This window comes from Liolophura sinensis, chromosome 9 (genome assembly GCF_032854445.1).
Source record: "Liolophura sinensis isolate JHLJ2023 chromosome 9, CUHK_Ljap_v2, whole genome shotgun sequence".
NCBI classification, from domain to species: Eukaryota; Metazoa; Mollusca; class Polyplacophora; order Chitonida; family Chitonidae; genus Liolophura; species Liolophura sinensis.
In genome coordinates this window covers 1,781,516-1,802,802 of record NC_088303.1, presented here as the reverse complement: position 1 = coordinate 1,802,802, position 21,287 = coordinate 1,781,516, and the positions used below count along the sequence as shown (strand labels likewise).

Below are 21,287 nucleotides of genomic sequence, written 5' to 3'. Positions count from 1 at the left end.
CTGAGTGTCCCACAGTGAATGATATCAGATGCAACTGACTGTCCCACAGTGAATGATATCAGACGCAAATGACTGTCCCACAGTGAATGATATCAGATGCAACTGAGTGTCCCCTAGTGAATGATATCAGATGCAACTGACCGTCCCACAGTGAATGATATCAGATGCAACTGACAGTCCCACGAATGATATCAGATGCAACTGACTGTCCCACAGTGAATATCAGATGCAACTGACTGTCCCACAGTGAATGATATCAGACGCAACTGACTGTCCCACAGGGAATGATATCAGATGCAACAGACTGTCCCACAGTGAATGATATCAGATGCAACTGACTGTACCACAGTGAATGATATCAGACACAACTGACTGTCCCACAGTGAATGCTATCAGATGCAACTGACTGTCCCACAGTGAATGATATCAGATGCAACTGACTGTCTCACAGAGAATGATATCAGATGCAACTGACTGTCCCACAGTGAATGATATCAGATGCAACTGATTGTCCCACAGTGAATGACATCAGATGCAACTGACTGTCCCACAGTGAATGATATCAGATGCAACTGACTGTCCCACAGTGAATGATATCAGATGCAACTGACTGTCACACAGTGAATATCAGATGCAACTGACTGTACCACAGTGAATGATATCAGACACAACTGACTGTCCCACAGTGAATGATATCAGATGCAACTGACTGTCCCAAAGTGAATGCTATCAGATGCAACTGATTGTCCCACAGTGAATGATATCAGACGCAACTGAGTGTCCCACAGTGAATGATATCAGATGCAACTGATTGTCCCACAGTGAATGATATCAGATGCAACTGAGTGTCCCAAAGTGAATGATATCAGATGCAACTGTATGTCCCCCAGTGAATGCTATCAGATGCAACTGACTGTCCCACATTGAATGATAGCAGATGCAACTGATTGTCTCACAGTGAATGATATTAGATGCAAATGACTGTCCCACAGTGAATGATATCAGATGCAACTGATTGTCCCACAGTGAATATCAGATGCAACTGACTGTCCCCCAGTGAAGGATATTACACGCAACTGATTGTCCCACAGTGAATGATATCAGATGCAACTGACTGTCCCACAGTGAATGATATCAGATGCAACTGACTGTCCCCCAGTGAATGATAGCAGATGCAACTGACTGTCCCACATTGACTGATATCAGATGCAACTGAGTGTCCCACAGTGAATGATATCAGATGCAACTGACTGTCCCACACTGAATGATATCAGACGCAAATGACTGTCCCACAGTGAATGATATCAGATGCAACTGAGTGTCCCCTAGTGAATGATATCAGATGCAACTGACCGTCCCACAGTGAATGATATCAGATGCAACTGACAGTCCCACGAATGATATCAGATGCAACTGACTGTCCCCCAGTGAATATCAGATGCAACTGACTGTCCCACAGTGAATGATATCAGACGCAACTGACTGTCCCACAGGGAATGATATCAGATGCAACAGACTGTCCCACAGTGAATATCAAATGCAACTGACTGTACCACAGTGAATGATATCAGACACAACTGACTGTCCCAAAGTGAATGCTATCAGATGCAACTGACTGTCCCACAGTGAATGATATCAGATGCAACTGACTGTCTCACAGAGAATGATATCAGATGCAACTGACTGTCCCACAGTGAATGATATCAGATGCAACTGACTGTCCCACAGTGAATGATATCAGACGCAAATGACTGTCCCACAGTGAATGATATCAGATGCAACTGACTGTCCCACAGTGAATGATAGCAGATGCAACTGACTGTCCCACATTGACTGATATCAGATGCAACTGAGTGTCCCACAGTGAATGATATCAGATGCAACTGACTGTCCCACAGTGAATGATATCAGACGCAAATGACTGTCCCACAGTGAATGATATCAGATGCAACTGAGTGTCCCCTAGTGAATGATATCAGATGCAACTGACTGTCCCACAGTGAATGACATCAGATGCAACTGACTGTCCCACAGTGAATGATATCAGATGCAACTGACTGTCCCACAAATGATATCAGATGCAACTGACTGTCACACAGTGAATATCAGATGCAACTGACTGTCCCACAGTGAATGATATCAGACGCAAATGACTGTCCCACAGTGAATGCTATCAGATGCAACAGACTGTCCCACAGTGAATATCAGATGCAACTGACTGTACCACAGTGAATGATATCAGACACAACTGACTGTCCCACAGTGAATATCAGATGCAACTGACTGTCCCAAAGTGAATGCCATCAGATGCAACTGATTGTCCCACAGTGAATGATATCAGATGCAACTGATTGTCCCACAGTGAATGATAGCAGATGCAACTGATTGTTCCACAGTGAATGATATCAGATGCAACTGATTGTCCCACAGTGAATGATATCAGATGCAACTGATTGTCCCACAGTGAATGATATCAGACGCAACTGACTGTCCCACAGTGAATGATATCAGGTGCAACTGACAGTCCCACAGTGAATGATATCAGAAGCAACTGATTGTCCCACAGTGAATGCTATCAGATGCAACTGATTGTCCCACAGTGAATGATATCAGACGCAACTGACTGTCCCCCAGTGAATGATATCAGATGCAACTGATTGTCCCACAGCGAATGATATCAGATGCAACTGATTGTTCCACAGTGAATGATATCAGATGCAACTGATTGTCCCCCAGTGAATGATATCAGATGCAACTGACTGTCCCACAGTGAATGATATCAGACGCAACTGACTGTCCCACAGTGAATGATATCAGATGCAACTGACAGTCCCACAGTGAATGATATCAGAAGCAACTGACTGTCCCACAGTGAATGCTATCAGATGCAACTGATTGTCCCACAGTGAATGATATCAGATGCAACTGACTGTCCCCCAGTGAATGATATCAGATGCAACTGATTGTCCCACAGTGAATGATATCAGATGCAACTGATTGTCCCACAGTGAATGATATTTTATTTTTTTATTGATTTGATTGGTGTTTTACGACGTACTCAAGAATATTTCACTTATACGACAGCGGCCAGCATTATGGTGGGTGGAAACCGGGCACATCCCGGGGGAAACCCACAACCATCTGCAGGTTGCTGGCAGACCTTCCCACATACAGCCGGAGAGGAAGCCAGCATGAGCTGGACTTGAACTCACAGTGACCGCATTGGTGAGAGGCTCCTGGGTCATTACGCTGCGCTAGCGCGCTAACCGACTGAGCCACGGAGGCCTCTCAGTGAATGATATCAGATGCAACTGATTGTCCTCCAGTGAATGATATCAGACGCAACTGACTGTCCCACAGTGAATGATATCAGACGCAATTCTACATCTAATTTACGTCAGACATTAAAGGACAAGGCAGCATCTCGTTAAAACATACTTCAATCGAAAGCAGGATTTTCAAGCTTTCTAAGAAGTTTCATACTTTATTATTTTAATGAGATTTCATCGAATAATTTGCAGACCAAAATGACAATACTGCACAAATGGCTGTTGTGAATGAAGTTAGACATTCTGAGAATTTTATCCATTCAAACACGTTACTATCAGATTGTGTGGCCTAAGCTGTGACATAGCTTTTACCCGTCCACTCCATGAGGTGACATATAACAACATACAACTACTGCATAAGACATCATTTTGAGATAGTTTACAAAGATGTAGGACATGTCGCCGAAGAGCCATTTCACACAATGTTCTGGGATAGGTGTGTATCATTTACGAACCACCAAAGACGTAAAATTAGTTGATTTACAAGCCGTGTAATATTCAACAACGTTATCACAAATTACGTCAGACAGTAGCATACCGTCTCGACCCAAACCACAGTCATCTCTTGACCAGACCCTAGGCATGCTAGGTCGCTGTTCAAATTACACAAATACATTTTTTTGTCGTTCATTTTAGCGTTCAGTCGGCAGTTTTTAAATAACAAATATCAGAGTCGAAGTGAGAAAACGGCATCTCACCGGACAATGCTTAAAATAATTTTAATTTCTACAATATAACTTTTTTCTCAAAATTTATTGGAATTGAAGAATTTAAATTTTGCTCCCTTGTCTTTATCACATACATGATTTTTTCCTGTTCTCTTTAATAAAACACAGTAAAATTATTGCAATGTCGTGCTGAAGCCGATGTGCTTTCTCTGACGTCCGCCATAACTGTGTCAGCATTGCTCTCATACTAGAAGCCACGATCACAAAACTGCAGCATAAAATTCAGAGCCAGTTGAATGCATAGATCAGCCTCAGTGGTGCTTAGATTTATTTCCACTTCTTTCAGAACTGAGCATGAATATAGTTGTACAACAATCCTAATGTAATTTTGTAAACATTTATTAGAAGGGTCAAAATAACCAGCACAACCCTTCCAGAGCCTACCATCTGAACCAGGAGCATACCGACAATGCATCTACAGGCTACTTAAACTGTAAATGATATAGAGGCCTTACCTGTATCAACAGTTCAAGCAGTGGAAGAAATATCCTTCCAGAGTGTCCAATTTCCGAGAAAGCTATATATCACTTGGACCTTCATCAGTGAAGTCCACAACTTTACCTGCCATAGGCTACTGCTTTGACTATATTACAGAAAACACCGTAGTAAACATGACGTCACCTTGCCCTCGATAATGGAAACACACTGAAGCTGTGTCAAGACGAAGTTTCACTAAACTTTTACTGGGTTGAAAAAAATCTAAAAAAATTTTTAATGCTGGTTTAAGATACTTTGAATAGTAGTCTTTCAGTGGATATAAACATTAGTCTGACAGGCGCTGTCTTTCACTTTAAATAAAAATTACAGGCTGTCACTGCAAAATTAACGCATGACCCACACTCCAGCTTCCCGTTTCAGATACTAGTATACAGAACCTTTCAGACATCAAGTTTTACAGTCTCCTCAGGCAAGTGACGTGTGCAATGTTACACTGCAGAATATCACAGTTGCCAGAGTGCAATTACCTTATTGCACACACATATATACTGACATGACTTGATATAATAATTAATATGACGTAATAATATTCATTTCATCAGTTTAGGTCCTAAATTGTTTCAAATTTACACACACTGAAAGTAAAAATAATGCTACATCAATCTTTATTCTACACCTTCCATGTTTGCCTATCTTTCAACATTGTGGTGATCATGCTGCCACTCCCAACTTTCATAGTGTAAGTTGACATTAGCAACTTTCATATCGCATGCTGTGCTTAACAACATTCATATTGCACGTCAGCATTAGCAACGGGTCGTTACTACGGTGCACATTCATTCAATGACACCGCTGTGCACATTCATTCAATGACACCGCTGTGCACATTCATTCAATGACACCGCTGTCCATATTCATTCAATGACACCGCTGTGCACATTCATTCAATGACACCACTGTGCACATTCATTCCAACGATACAGCTGTGCATATTCATTCTACAACACCGCTGTGCACATTCATTCAATGACACTGCTGCACATTCATTCAATAACACCGCTGTCCATATTCACTCACTGACACTGCTGTCCATATTCATTCACTGACACTGCTGTGCACATTCATTCATTGACGCCGCTGTCCATATTCATTCACTGACACCGCTGTCCATATTCATTCAATGACACCGCTGTCCATATTCATTCAATGACACCGCTGTCCATATTCACTCACTGACACCGCTGTGCACATTCAGTCAACGACACCTCTGTCCATATTCATTCACTGACATCTTTTCTCCCTCTACATATTCTCCTGACATTCATACACAAATATTACCAGTTTTACCAACTTAATTTTTTGTGTAAAATTTTCATTTTTGACAAATGAAAATTGCCCCCTAGTTGAGTGAGTGAGTGCTTGGGGTTTAACGTCGTACTCAACAATTTTTCAGTCATATGACGACGAAGGAATCCTTAGGGTGCATGCACGTGTAATGTGCCTCCTTGTTGCAGGACGGATTTCCACCGCTCTTTTATTTAGTGCTGCATCACTGAGACGACTTACCGAAGGCAAGTAAGCCGCCCGCCCGAGCCATTATACTGATACAGGTCAACCAGTCGTTGCACTATCCCCTTCATGCTGAACGCCAAGCGAGGAAGTTACAACTTCCTCTTTTAAAGTCTTAGGTGTGACTCGACCAAGGATTGATCCTGGACCTACCGGTCCCGAAGCGGACGCTCTACCAACTGTGCTATCCGGGCCGGTCGCCCCCTAGTTGAATTGATTGATGTATTGTAAATAGGTTATTGAATAAATATTGTAAATATGGTATGAGTATGCATATACAGTGTATCATATATGGTACATGGACAGAAATACATGTACATGTACTTGGTACCTACAAGGATTTCAGAAAATGCAGATATGTCCAATTTCTCAAATTCATCACAATAAAATGTTAGTTCATTTCAATGCGACTGTTCTAATAAAATACTTATATGCCATTTTGGAAGACGCATAAGGTATATAAAATTGTACTGCCGTTTTGTATTTGGTGAAACATGAAATACCACTACCTGTACTTTTGAGTGGACAATGTTTAAGGACTGCAACATTATGAGCTGGCCATTTTGTAATATTTGTACACAGCATATTCTGCTCAGATGACCTCAGATTACTAACATATACAGTACATCATATGAATATAGGAATAAGGTTGAGATGTCTACATGCTTATGTGCAATTTTAAATGTGAGACAACAGCAGGTTTACACCCAATGTGTAATAAGACAAAGGTTTACACCCAATGTGTAATAAGACAAAGGTTTAGGGCTCAAAGGCTCAGGAATGACTGCGTAACCGCAAACAATGTCTAATGGCGGTGCCTCTCAGCAAACACCCTCTGGCAAAATATAAGCTGAGGATCATGGGCAAAACGCTGTGGGCATGACAACAAAGTGTGTTTAATCCATTACCCACTGACACTGACCCTACTAAATCCAACAACGCTTCCTTTTGGAAAGAGCACATTTTCAATCATGCCAGATTAATGGATAATTAAGGAGTATTACTGGACAGAATGTTTCTGTAATACTAGTGAGTAGAGTCCATGCCTTTGCCAAACAAATGATCGTTAACACTCCAGTGTTACAAGACATGGGTCATTGACATCCCAACCAGATGCATACATTACTAATTATCATCCTATTGTCTATGATCCCACACAGGCTCTCTACTGCTTGATATTTTACTGCTTCTCTGCTCAACCAGACAGACACTGCACTGTTTTACTCCTAGACCAGCTTATCTTTTACAGCCTCTCTCATCAAATAGCTTGATATTACACTGGCTCCTTAATCTGCCAGCTTGATATTACTCTGGCTCCTCCTCAACCAGCTTAATATTTCACTGGCTCCTCCTCAACCAACTTTATATTTCACTGGCTCCTCCTCAACCAACTTCATATTTCACTGGCTCATCCTCAACCAACTTCATATTTCACTGGTTCCTTCTCAACCAGCTTCATATTTCACTGGCTCATCCTCAACCAGCTTCATATTTCACTGGCTCATCCTCAACCAACTTCATATTTCACTGGCTCATCCTCAACCAACTTGATATTTTACGGGCCCATCCTCAACCAACTTCATATTTCACTGGCTCATCCTCAACCAACTTCATATTTCACTGGCTCATCCTCAACCAACTTCATATTTTACGGGCCCATCCTCAACCAACTTCGTATTTCACTGGCCCATCCTCAACCAGTTTCATACTTCACTTGCTCATCCTCAACCAGCTTCACATTTCATTGGCTACCTCTTTAACCAACTCCAAATTTTACTGCCTAACTCTTCAACTGGGTTTCACATTTCACATTTGTACATCCTCAACCAACTTGACATTCCACTGGCTCCCTTCTTAACCTGCTATACCCCAACTCAACTAGTTTCACATTTCACTGGCTACCTCCTCAATCAGATCAATATTTTACTGCTTCACTCCTCAACAGTCTGATATTTCATTGGCTCCTTTCTTAACTTGCTATACCCTAGAGTAACCAGTTCCACATTTCACCCACTTCCTCCATCACCAGGTTTGTATTTCACTGGCTCCTCAATAAGCTCCATATTTTACTGCCTCATTCCTCAACCAGCTTCATATTTCATTGGCTCTCTTCTTAACCTGCTATACCAGTGTTCAACCGGCTTCATACTTCACAGACTACCTCCTCAACCAGCTTCATATTTCACTGGCTACCTCCTCAACCAGCTTCATGTTTTAATGGCTCCCTCCATAACCAGCTTCATATTTCAGTGGCACCCTCCATAACCAACTTCATATTTCACTGGCTTCTCCTCAACCAGCTCCATATTTTACTGCCTCACTCCTCGACCAGCTTGATATTTCATTGGCTCCCTTCTTACCCTGTAATACCACTGTTCAATATGCTTCATATTTCATTGACAACCTCCATAATCAGCTTCATATTTTACTGCCTCACTCTCCAACCAACTTCATTTTTTCTGCCTCACATATCAACCAGCTTTATATTTCACTCCACTTTTGTCTTCCTCTTTCGGTATGTATTTTACTTCCTCACTCTTCAATCAGCTTTATCTGCTTTGGGAGCAGCAGATCCAGGGTCATTCCTTCAAAGAGGAAGTTGTAACTCTGCATTCAGCATTAAGGGGACAGTGCAACGACTGGTTGACCCGTATCAGTACAATGGCTTGAGCAGGGCGGCTTACTTGCCTTCGGTAAGGTGACTCAGTGAAGCAGCATTAGTTAAAAGAGCATTGGAAATCTGTCCTGCAACAAGGAGGCACATTACATGCACTCTAAAGATTCCTTTGTCATCATATGACTGAAAAATTGTCAAGTACGACATTAAACCCCAAGCACTCACTCACTCACTCAATATTTTATAGCGCCTTCCCCACCCACCCCCAAACAGTTTTATACATTATTACACACAATGACTCTCTTTTACTATTTATTTAACTTACATATATACTTTGCATCATATTTATAAATTTATTTCACGGTCAGGTTTACAGATTGAGAAAACAAGTAAATAGTAAACCACTGACTTAGCTAACAAACCTTCTGATCTAAATTCAAAGTCCAACTATCAAGACTTGGGTTTGAACTCATGACCTTATCAGTCGGATGCCAATCGAATGTCCAGAGATCTCACCAAATGTGCAAGTGAGGGTCCAGCTTCATGTTTATATGAGCAGGTTAATTATAAAGGTGCAGAATAAGCCTGTAAAGAGGTGCCAAGAATTCTTCACGCTGTCAGGATTTCTACGCCTTGGTTATGGGCAGAGGAAAGCATTTACAGCTCGGACGAAACCGCCACACTTTGTCAGCTACCTGACAAAAACACCTGTTGTAAAGCCAAAACCAAACCGGTCACAACTGGATTCAAACGGATGACCTCACTTTTCGAGGATTTGCTTTCATGACCGAGAGGCCTAATATCAGTCCTGAAGATGAAAGTTAGCTGTTGTAGCTGGAAGTATACCTGTAACGTAAACCAGACTAGCTGGATTACTGTGTTAAGGTAAGCTCATGTTCAAGTGTGGCTTATAAACAAATCTATAATACCTAACAGTGGCCTTTTTACCTGTGCACTAAGCTGTATTTCCATTATGTGCACAGGTCATTACCTCTAGCGGCCTACATACAGATGCCTGGGAATTATGCCATTTAGAAACAGCTTAAGGACAGTCCTACTTTTGTTCTGTCACCAAGAAGTGTGTCAAATGAACTACTGCCAATGTTTAGTTTGCTATGTACGAGTACAAATCAGAACTTTAGCTGTGCCCCATGTGGTCATGGTGGTAGGTTTCACGAGTGACTAAACAACAATCTCTGTACTTATAAGGGCATGTTTGCTTACTCACCGTAATACTCAAGAATATTTCACAAAAATGATTAATTTAATCCGATTGATTGGTGTTTTACACCATACTCAAGAATTTCATGTGACCGATGCATGTCAGAGTTACAGGTTACTTTCAAAAATTCTACAATCCCATTCTCACAACTCAGGAATGATGATTTAATGCTTGTTTTATACATTTCAGGATCAAAAACTGAACAAGTCTTCAAATGTTAGTCCGGGTCCAAGGGAAACTAGGTTGAATATTTAAATTTATAGCAAGGAGGCCCTATGGAATAGAACAAAAACAATGTTTCAAAGGTTTTGTCATTCAATGCATAGCACTAATTAACAAGTATGTGACTGAAAGTGTCCCCAAACATAAAGTCTTTGACAGATTCTACGTTTTGACTCTATTTATCTGTTGTTAGAAAGCAGTCAAAAGAGCAGCATCATTTGTGGCCATTCGTCAGCAGTGGGTGATATTGTGCTTCCACTTGAGGTAAGTGTTACTAAGGTCAGACAAAAGTAGAAACCACAGAAATTGTTTTTTGTACCATGTAGTAATACCACATACAATGGGAATTCTGAGGAAGTTAGTAAAACAATCTGTACTGCCGTATATCTTATCATTTTACCCATCTTCTAGAAAAACACTAAACTTTTGACACTGCTCCACATTTTGAGCTTTTCAAACCATAAGCAGAAAGCAATTCAGAAATCTACAGCTGGACTATTCCCACAAGAGTAGTCTCCCCTGAAAATGAACATTCAGCTGCCACCTGACAGGACACAAACCACCACACGAATGCCAAATGCTAAGGTCACCCGAGCATAAAGAATGTATGAGCAGGGCTTGCCAAATCGCTAGTCCAACATCCTGGGACAACCTGATTTTTTCTTCGGGCTACTGGAAACTGAGAGCATGCTCCCTGTCGGGCTATCAAAGTTTTAGACTGAATGTGACAGAAGTGAATACCTAATATACTTTATTTGTATCTGTATGATGACTATGGGAAACAATTGCAGAGGTTCATCCATGTTACCTTGCTTGCAGTTACTGACAATCTTGTTTCTAATGTAACCTGCCCAAAGGGCTACCTGCCCAAAGATTGTTTCAGATTTTGCGAGCCCTGATGAGGTAGCCAAAAATTCCCTACTAAATGAGCCTAAAGATTTTAAAAACAAATTTAAAGCTGGCATTTGCAGTTAATGGCCATTTGATGAATGAGTTAGTGAGTGAGTGAGTGCTACCCGAGTGTCTCCTGAAAAAATTCCCAAGACATTTATCAGCTACTTATTCTTATTGGTTATTTTCACTTCCAGTGTAATCTTTAAAATCTCTGAATGAATTTTTTTTGGTCATTTGACTTTTTCACCAAAGACATTTTCTAATTAACGAGATAAAAGTACATAAGTACATAAATACATAAACAACAATGCAGTCACATTGCCTATAACTTCATCTACTGAATATATATTTTTTTGTCAATTGAAGCAGGACAAACACTTTGCAATAGGCAGAGAAATAGGATCAAAATCCATTCATGAATCAAGATACATATATGGCTCAACATTAGAGCTTACAGGACAGCAAAACAAGTGTACACAAACAATACACATTTGCCATACAGAAAATATCGTCAGCTTTCTTGCCTTTAGCAACAGGCAGCCGTATGTGACATGCACATAAGCATCTACCAACAGTACAAATGACTACTTACCTGTCTTTTAATAACATTTAAATTATGTTGAGCTTTCCTTAAGAGGCTTTCCACTTCTTCTGGTGGTGCCGATTTATGTTCTTTGAAGGCATCTCTTGTTCTTCTTAACGCATATGTTCTGTTGGAAATAGAGATGATCAAAATGTCATCAATGTGACATATATCTGTTCCAAAAACAGAACTGTACATGTGCTTGATTAGTAATTACATTTTCTATTTCCAGCAGTTCTAGACTCAAACAAAACAAGGGACATGCTAATATTAACATTGTGTCTACTTTTTGCTGAAGTGATCAACAAATTGATAAGTCATTGTCTTGTATTAGCCACAAATTTTTGGCCATGTGATTTAAGAATATACTAAATTTACTAGTATAATTTACTAACATCCAGCTGTTTTACATGGAAAAGTCTGCACTATCAATTGGGCAAGAATAACACACAGGTGCTCCTAATATTGTAGGCATGCTCAGGTAGTAATAAAAACACCAAGGGTTGACACTTCTGTGGGCTGGGAGCTATGCTGCTTGGAAAAGCTTTTTCCTTTTCAGTCAATTTTCAGCAAAAAAGAAATAAATTTGAATGAACATGTTATAACTCTTTTGATCCCAAGTCAGCAACAGTGTACACTTGGTCAATAAACAACTGCCTCTTTGTATGCAATGTGAAGCGATATACCATGCAATCAAGCTGAAAACACATCACAGCTTGCCTAGTGTTAGTGCAGGGTAGGCTGTCACATTAGACACAAAGTATGTATGTCTGTATGCCTAACATCGTTTTACATCGTACTTAACCATTTTTCAATCATATGACAATGAAGATAGGTTTGTGTATATATGCTGTGTCTTTTTATGACAGCCTTAGGAGCCTAGTTCATGTCACCAAAGAGATGCTCCATCACTGAAGTATCATGCTCAAGACACCAGACATGGCACCATACCCAGTCACATTATACAGACACTCGGCCAACCAGTTCTGTTTTCTAGCTTTAACCTCTCAGTGCTGAGCGCCAAACGATGCAGCAACAAGAACTGTTTTCTTAAGGTCTCAGGTCTCTGGTTTCACTTCACAATCAAAGTTTTCAAATAAATGTCAGCAAAAGTTTTGCCCCATGAAATACTAATAGTATAGCTCCCAGCCTAGTTGTTGAGTGGGGTAACTTATCGAGCAACACAGCTGCTGTGTTGGTAGCCTGAGAAAAAGCCCCAAATGTGTCGTATTGACGGTACATTTACCACTGTTCACACAAGCATTACACCATCCCTGGCATATATCAACGTAAACTGTGTGGCCTATGTAACAAGCTAACCTGTTGTGGGACTTGCCTAACCAAAAGGGTTCATGGCATTCATTTATGGTCATAAAAAATAATCACATTTCTCGATACTATATTATAGCAGTTTGTGGGTTATCAAGATGACGCACGCCGACTTTAGTTACACGTGGGGTAACGTAAGAAAGTTTTGACACTGCAGTGTCCAGTCGCTATAGTACCAGTCAAGCCAAAAAACTCGACATAGGCCTACTGGAAAGTTGCAGTATTTCTGTGCATTTCGCATCTGTCTTGTGTCAGCCTTATTCAGACACAACAGAGCTTCCAAAAACCTTTAAGGATAAATAAAATGCATCAATTCAGCTGAAGTTATGTAAATTAGTGTTTTCATGGAACTTAAATTGATGACTATGACATTGGTACCGAGGCAAGGTACTCTTTATAAGCACGCCTGGCAAGACGTACAGATTATAGTTTTCGATAGGAAATACTATTGACAACTATTTCCTTTTTTCTGCATTAAATTAGGCCACCGGGTGTAAGCAAGTTTCAATACCCACCTGTAATTATAACCCGTAAATTTTTGGCTTTCGCGAAGTAAAGATTTGTACAAAGTCAACACTCCCTGCCTGGTGGCTGACATCTTGGATACTTTACCTTCCTTCAAACACTGAAGAGTTCCAGGATTCACACACGTGTTGATGTTGGGAGGGACGGACTGATGACTGTCAGCGATTTGTTCTTCTAGTTCACCCTGAAAGTATGTTAGCCTTTACTGATTTCATAGCCTTCGGTTTCCTAATACTCAGATCGAGGGGTGGGGGGCATTGATAAGCAGTTTCTGGGCTTGCAAAATGTTGTCAATATGTAATGCACTTGTTGTAGCAGGCCTATTTACATTTGTACAGTTATGTGCGTGTAGCTGTAACTTGACTACATTGTCAAGTCAGGACTTAGAGTTTCTTTTCAACAGTTGATGAAATTGTATGGACGTCGGCGTTTCATTTAATTGAACTAGGACTAGGTTTAGAATAATGGCACCGGTAGCCAGCCAGTAATAGCATTAAGAGATTTGCTAAGTGACATTGACTGTAAATGAATGAGATTTACATGTAATTCCTAAATTAGGGCAAACACCATAAGCTGTCAATCCAAGGCCAAACCCGGCACTGTACACATGGTTTTTTGTTTTCTCTCAGAATGTTCTGAAAGTTTGTGTGAGCGGCAGAATAAATTTCCACTGTCATTATTGTCATTTCATGATAATGTGACCTAGCTTCTGTGTCAACTTCAGTTCTGGAAAAAAATAATGAGTTTCTGTATGCAGTGGGTAAAATGATGTGCAAGCAGCTGATCAAATGGGAAATTAAGAATGGAATGTGATTTAAGCTTCAGTAGGATATAGCTAGGCCTACATGCGGTACATATATATGAATAGTTTTACAGATCTCCTCAAACAATTTGCTACTGAGTTACTTGATTGATTGATTGATTGAATTTCTGTGTTGCTTTTAACATTGTTTTGGTCATATCAGGATAGTGTCTCCTTCTAACTTGCCAGACCAAATTCTGACGTATTTACCGTGCTGCCTCACTGGAAAGCCATGCTAAAGACACTAGACATGATGCCCCACTGGGCAACCAGTCACATTACACTGAAAATGGGCTGACCAGTACTTGGCATATGCCTCTTATGCTGAGTGCCAAGCGAGGTAGCTCCAAAACTACTGTTACTTTATGATGGAAAAGTTGTCTATAATTGCATGATTCAGGTTGTGTTGGTTTTGTTCCAGGCTTTTCTGACATAGGTATCATGTTTATACGTGCAACAGTCTCCCTGCTGGCATGGAAGAAAACAGTGACTGTGTTTGGTGCTCGTCATACCTGCACAACCACAGGGCTGAACTTACCACAGATGCTAGCTGAACAGCCAGGTCAGGTGACAGTATTAGGGAGTACATACAACACAGATTCCGCCACAAATGTGAGTCCCAGGATTCTAACGCGACTAGACTGGCGGCTTCACAACCAGAAATGTCACCCGATAAACATAATTCGTCAGCGAATTCAGAACTTCTTTTACTCCCATTTTTTAAATCGTTCTGGCAATCCGATGTTTTCTGTGTATGACAACCTCAGTCCTGTGGTGACTCTGGAGCAGAACTTTGACAGTTTATTTGTGCCTGAGAACCATCCCTCTAGAGCCCCGTCAGATAGCTACTACATCAACCAAAAGTACATGTTGCGGGCGCACACTTCAGCACACCAGAGAGACCTCATCCGCTCAGGACTGGATGCTTTCCTAGTCGTCGGCGATGTGTATCGCAGAGACACGATAGACAAAAGTCACTATCCAGTTTTCCATCAGATGGAGGGGGTACGACTGTACACAGAACACGAGGTATGCACTGTTAATTCATCAGGGTGTCATCCCCCAGGGTTGTCAGCCATCAGGGTGTCATCCCCCAGGGTTGTCAGCCATCAGGGTGTCATCCCCCTGGGTTGTCCGCCATCAGGGTGTCATCCCCCTGGGTTGTCCGCCATCAGGGTGTCATCCCCCAGGGTTGTCAGCCATCAGGGTGTCATCCCCCAGGGTTGTCAGCCATCAGGGTGTCATCCCCCAGGGTTGTCCGCCATCAGGATGTCAACCCCCTGGGTTGTCAGCCATCAGGGTGTCATCCCCCAGGGTTGTCAGCCATCAGGGTGTCATCCCCCTGGGTTGTCCGCCATCAGGGTGTCATCCCCCTGGGTTGTCCGCCATCAGGGTGCAGGTTCACCACAGCCACGTGTATGTAGGACACGCAGGCTCTCTATATTAAGGAGACCAGAGTATCTTAATAGTCACAGATTCCAACACAGTTAAGCAGACTTTCCAATGATATTCACTTATCTTTTGTTTTCTTTCACTAAAACATAAATAGATGTTCATTTCATGCAAACACTATGTACTGGCTTTAAACAGTACATATTGTGTTTGAAAAATGTACATTTTATCTATCTGATCAGCTGTCTTTTAATGTGCCTAAATCATAGTCATAATCTTTAAAATGCCTAGCTCTGGGAGGTAGAGGAAGTTTCGTCTATCTTTTCTTCAGTCTTTGAAAAATTGCATCTTTCTATGTAACACAAACGAATATCATTATAAACTGAACAAAATTTGAGAGATATCCTTGTGTATCAAAAAGCTTTCTTCTTTTCAACTTAATTGTTCTTAACTTTTCTATAGCTGTTTTCAGAAGTAAAAGACCCGAGAGGTTTGTCCTTGTTTGAAGATGGTCGCAGATTATCAGATAAACAAGAAACACACTCGTTAGAGGCAGCAAAGTTATCAGAACACAGACTGAAAAGCACACTTGAAAAACTTGCAGTTCATCTGTTTGGAAAAGGTTTGTACCATTAACTTCATTAAGAGAATGAATGCACGAATAGACGAATGAGCATTATTCTAAAATGGTGGTTTTAATACCAGGAATCTGTGTGGTTATCTCAAACTCAAATGTTTCAAATGTTCTCATGTCAGTTATTATGTATTTGTCTAGCGAGTTATTGCCCTTGAATATCCATATTGATTAGTACATAGGAGAAACACCACATCATTTTTTCTGCAAACCACCAGACCATGAATCAAACCCAGGTCGGATCATACCAACGACTTTAATAATGGAAACTTGTTGCTGCCTCTCTTGGCGCTCTGCCAACCAAGAGGTTAGAGCAAGGAAACAGGACTGGTTTGCCAGGGGTCAGTATAATGTTAATGGGTGGGGTGTCATGTCTGGATTTTTCTCTTGATACTTCATTGGCAGTAGCACTTGATGGGCATGGACTTGCCCCAGATACAGGAAGACAATATGTGTATACACACCTAATGATGACTCCTCCTCATGTAAATGAAAAATTGTGAGTAAGTTGTAAAACCCCAGGTTTTTCCAACATGGTGTACGCCATGGTCTTGAAACAGTCCCAGATATAAAGTTGATTTATAAATTTATATTCGCAATGGAAAAATTTATTGTGGCCCTTTAGTCTTGTTCACACCTCTTTTGTGAAATAACTAAGGTTGTATTACTGGTTGTCTTTTGTTTTAAAAAAATGTGTGTTCTGTTGCTTAATTGTCAGACATAGAGATGCGCTGGGTAGAGGCTTACTTTCCCTTCACCCACCCGTCGTGGGAATTAGAGATCAAGTTTGCTGGTGAGTGGCTGGAGGTACTAGGCTGCGGAACCATGGAACAAAAGCTACTTCACTCAGGTAACTAGGAAATTACAGATTGTCAGGAGGACGGGTTTAAAGAGGTGGAGAATGTATCAGAGTAGAATGTTCTGGTGACCCACAACCTGACCTAGCGAGAATGTCATATTGGTCTAATGGTAAAAGAATCGGCTACGGTCCCAAAGGCCAGTGGTTCAAAGTTGGATTACCTGATGCGGCTAGAACATCCTTTTCATTGGCAGCAGGAGACTCAGATTCAATTGAAATTTTATAATTCACAATTTTAGTATCGGTACTCCCTTTTTCGGTGTTCAGTATATGGGGATAAACCAATTACTGATCAACCTGGTGTACGTACATGGGATATTTTGACAGGGTACAGCATGATATCTGGTGTCTTTGGCATGGTGTTCCTTTATAAGGGGATAGGACTAATTGACCCGGTCTCAGTACATTCTGTAGGTTGACGGAAGGGCATATCTGGTGTCTTTGGCATAGTGTTCCTTTATAAGGGGATAGGACTAATTGACCCGGTCTCAGTACATTCTGAAGGTTGACGGTAGGGCATGTTATCTGATGTCTTTGGAATAGTGTTCCTTTATAAGGGGATAGGGCTAATTGACCCGGTCTCAATACGTTCTGTAGGTTGACAGTAGGGTATGTTGTCTGATGTCTTTGGCATGGTGTTCCTTTATAAGGGGATATAACTAATTGACCCGGTCTCAGTACATTCTGTAGGTTGACGGTAGGGCATGTTATCTGATGTCTTTGGAATGGTGTTCCTTTATAAGGGGATAGGGCTAATTGACCCGGTCTCAATACGTTCTGTAGGTTGATGGTAGGGTATGTTGTCTGATGTCTTTGGCATGGTGTTCCTTTATAAGGGGATAGGGCTAATTGACCCGGTCTCAATACGTTCTGTAGGTTGACAGTAGGGCGTGTTATCTGATGTCTTTGGCATGGTGATCCTTTATAAGGGGATAGGGCTAATTGACCCAGTCTCAATACGTTCTGTAGGTTGATGGTAGGGTATGTTGTTTGATGTCTTTGGCATGGTGTTCCTTTATAAGGAATATTGTTCATTTTGATTTGCTTAGGCAGACATACGTTGTATATTTTGACTGGGAGATACATACATTGTATATTTTGACAAGGTGGGACATGCATTGTATATTTTGACAAGGTGGGACATACATGGTATATTTTGACTGGGAGATACATACATTGTATATTTTGACAAGGTGGGACATGCATTGTATATTGTGACTGGGTGGGACATGCATTGTATATTTTGACTGGGTGGAGTATAATTATATTGTATATTTTGGCAAGGTGGGACATACATGGTATATTCTGACTGGGAGATACATACATTGTATATTTTGACAAGGTGGGACATGCATTGTATATTGTGACTGGGTGGGACATGCATTGTATATTGTGACTGGGTGGGACATGCATTGTATATTTTGACTGGGTGGGACATGCATTGTATATTTTGACTGGGAGATACATACATTGTATGTTTTGACTGGGAGATACATACATTTTATATTTTGACTAGGTGGGACATACATTGTATTTTGGGACTGGGAGGGACATACATTGAATATTGTGACTGGGTGGGACATACATCGTATATTTTGACTGGGTGGCACATACATCGTATATTTTGACTGGGTGGGACATACATTGTATATTCTGACTGGGTGACACATACATTGTATATTTTGACTGGATGAAACATACATTGTATATTTTGACAGGGAGGGACATACATTGTATATTTTGACAGGGAGGGACATATATTGTATATTTTGACAGGGAGGGACATACATTGTATATTGTGACTGGATGGGACATACATTGTATATTTTGACTGGGTGACACATACATTGTATATTTTGACAGGAAGGGACATACATTGTATATTTTGGCTGGGAGAGACAGACATTGTGTATTTTTTTTTTACTGGTGGGACATACATTGTATATTCTGACTGGATGGACATACATTGTAAATTTTAACTGGATGGGACATATTATATTATATGTACACATATTATATATTATATTTTGACAAAGGTAACTATATGAAAGAAGAAAGATGTAGACATCTTTGGACACTAACACTATTAATTTTGTTTGTGAAATCCACCCTATAATTCCACCAAATGCCGCGTATATTTCGGTGACAGAAATTATTGACTTTCCAACAGGTGGTGCTGGTGATAAGGTGGGATGGGCCTTCGGACTTGGTCTTGATAGGTTAGCCATGTTGTTGTTTGATATACCAGACATTCGTATCTTCTGGAGTCGAGATTCGGGTTTCCTCAGTCAGTTTAACATTGCTGATATCAACTCTGATATCAAGTACAAGGTAAGTTCCAAAGTTCACATTCATTGAAAGTCCAGTAAATCTTCATGGGAAAAGACAACAGTTGTAAAATATGAAAGGTGTGAAGTTGAAAAACTTCTGCTTCAAAATTGCCCCCCTCCTTCGCACCCACACTTCACAAAAAAGGTACTCTCCTTGTTCACATTCTCATTTTAGATCATGAATGGTTGTTAAGACATATATGATCATGAGTGCACTGGAATAAATTGTAATGATTTATCACAAGATGTTGACTGTTGTGTGACAGACATGTTCTGTTCAGGACATATCAGCTCATCTCTCACATTTTGTTACATATTGGCTCATCTCTCATATTTTGTTACATATTGGCTCATCTCTCACATTTTGTTACGTTTCAGCTCATCTCTCACATTTTGTTACATTTCAGCCTGTCAGCCTATACCCACAATGTATCAGTGACTTGTCCTTCTGGATCCCTGAAGCTTTCAGTGAAAATGATTTCTTTGACATTGTACGAAACATCGGAGGTGACCTTGTGGAACAGGTTGTGAACATTGACACGTTTGTCCATCCGAAAACCCAGCGAAGCAGTCATTGTTACCGCATAGTGTACCGACACACGGATAGGACTCTCACACAGGCAGAGGTGAACGAGGTCCATAAAATGATTGCCAAAGAAGCAGAAGCAGTGTTAAAAGTTGAGATAAGATGATTGGAAGTGTGCCAAAAACTCATTTTACAATATGAACTGTTTTGTTTAGCAATCAATTTTGGGAAGTTGAATTGAGTTGTCTGTTTACTTATGGTGCCTATCAAGAGCGACTTGTGTGCTGAGCATTTCAAAATCCTGTAATGGTGTTCCGTTCATTGTTATGTGTTCAGATCCATGATATGTGATAGCTGGGATTGATGTGTAATATGGCTGTCATTAACCATCAAATCATTCACAAAAACTTGTATGTCAGATATAATGCCAGAAGACTTCTGCAGGAGGATGAGTTCTCACATTCAGAAATCTTCAACCTGGATGCAGCTGGATTCACTACATGTGTGACATGACTGTTCAATCACAAAATTTGAGTGTTTGATTTTCATTTGCTATCATCTAAGGTCAGGGGTAGGCCAGCTACATGAACACCCGTCTAAGTGAACAGGTAAAATAGAAAATCAGTGCCCTTTCAACATGGGTCAAAGATGGTAAATAATGAAATCTGGCCTCCCTGCACAAATGAAATGGTAGAGAGGATTGTTTGGATACCAACTTTCACATTTCTGGCTGACCCTGACATATCCGGTCATTACATGTGTGTAGCTATATGTACCCGGGTAACCAATGCAGCAGGTATTGTGTAGTCGTAGAAATGAAAAAGACATTTACATGGTGCTACAGTTGTATTTGTGCTCCAGGATATTGGCTACAGTCGTGTTTGTGCTCTGGAATATCAACTACAGTTGTATTTGTGCTCTGGGATATTGGCTAGAGTTGTATTTGTGCTCTGGGATATCGGCTACAGTTGTATCTGTGCCCTGGGATATTGGCTACAGTTGTATTTGTGCCCTGGGATATCAACTACAGTTGTATTTGTGCCCTGGGATATCAACTACAGTTGTATTTTTGCGCTGGGATATTGGCTACAGTTGTATTCGTGCTCTAGAAAATTTGCTGCAGTTGTATTTGTGCTCTGGGATATCTGCTACAGTTGTATTTGTGCTCTGGGATATCAGCTACAGTTGTATTTGTGCTCTGGGATATCAGCTACAGTTGTATTTGTGCTCTGGGATATAGGCTACAGTTGTATTTGTGCTCTGGGATATTGGCTATAGTTGTATTTGT

General features: G+C 40.8%; 2 protein-coding genes across 4 annotated transcripts in view; one reads left to right on the top strand and one right to left on the bottom strand.

Moving 5' to 3' along the window:
- The window catches only part of LOC135474721 (LYR motif-containing protein 4-like), a 22,497-nt gene extending 8,859 nt beyond the window's left edge, over positions 1-13,638 (bottom strand). The window contains exons 1-2 of the mRNA XM_064754287.1: positions 13,447-13,638; positions 11,612-11,729 (exon numbers count right to left, since the gene is read on the bottom strand). Coding sequence (XP_064610357.1) covers positions 11,612-11,729; positions 13,447-13,529 — 201 coding nt within the window. The 5' untranslated portion in view covers positions 13,530-13,638. The remainder of the gene's footprint in view (positions 1-11,611; positions 11,730-13,446) is intronic.
- LOC135474719 (phenylalanine--tRNA ligase, mitochondrial-like) lies at positions 6,106-21,287 on the top strand. Of its 3 annotated transcripts, XM_064754284.1 has the most exons (7): positions 6,113-9,566; positions 10,319-10,389; positions 14,680-15,287; positions 16,113-16,272; positions 17,003-17,134; positions 19,314-19,474; positions 19,881-21,287. In XM_064754284.1, exons 3-7 carry the CDS (start codon positions 14,700-14,702, stop codon positions 20,163-20,165), a joined length of 1,326 nt encoding a protein of 441 aa, XP_064610354.1. In that variant the 5' UTR covers positions 6,113-9,566; positions 10,319-10,389; positions 14,680-14,699; the 3' UTR covers positions 20,166-21,287. The 3 variants fall into 3 exon arrangements, with proteins under 3 accessions (XP_064610356.1, XP_064610354.1, XP_064610353.1); XM_064754286.1 differs by having other exon boundaries at positions 6,106-10,389; positions 19,889-20,039; XM_064754283.1 differs by having other exon boundaries at positions 6,113-10,389.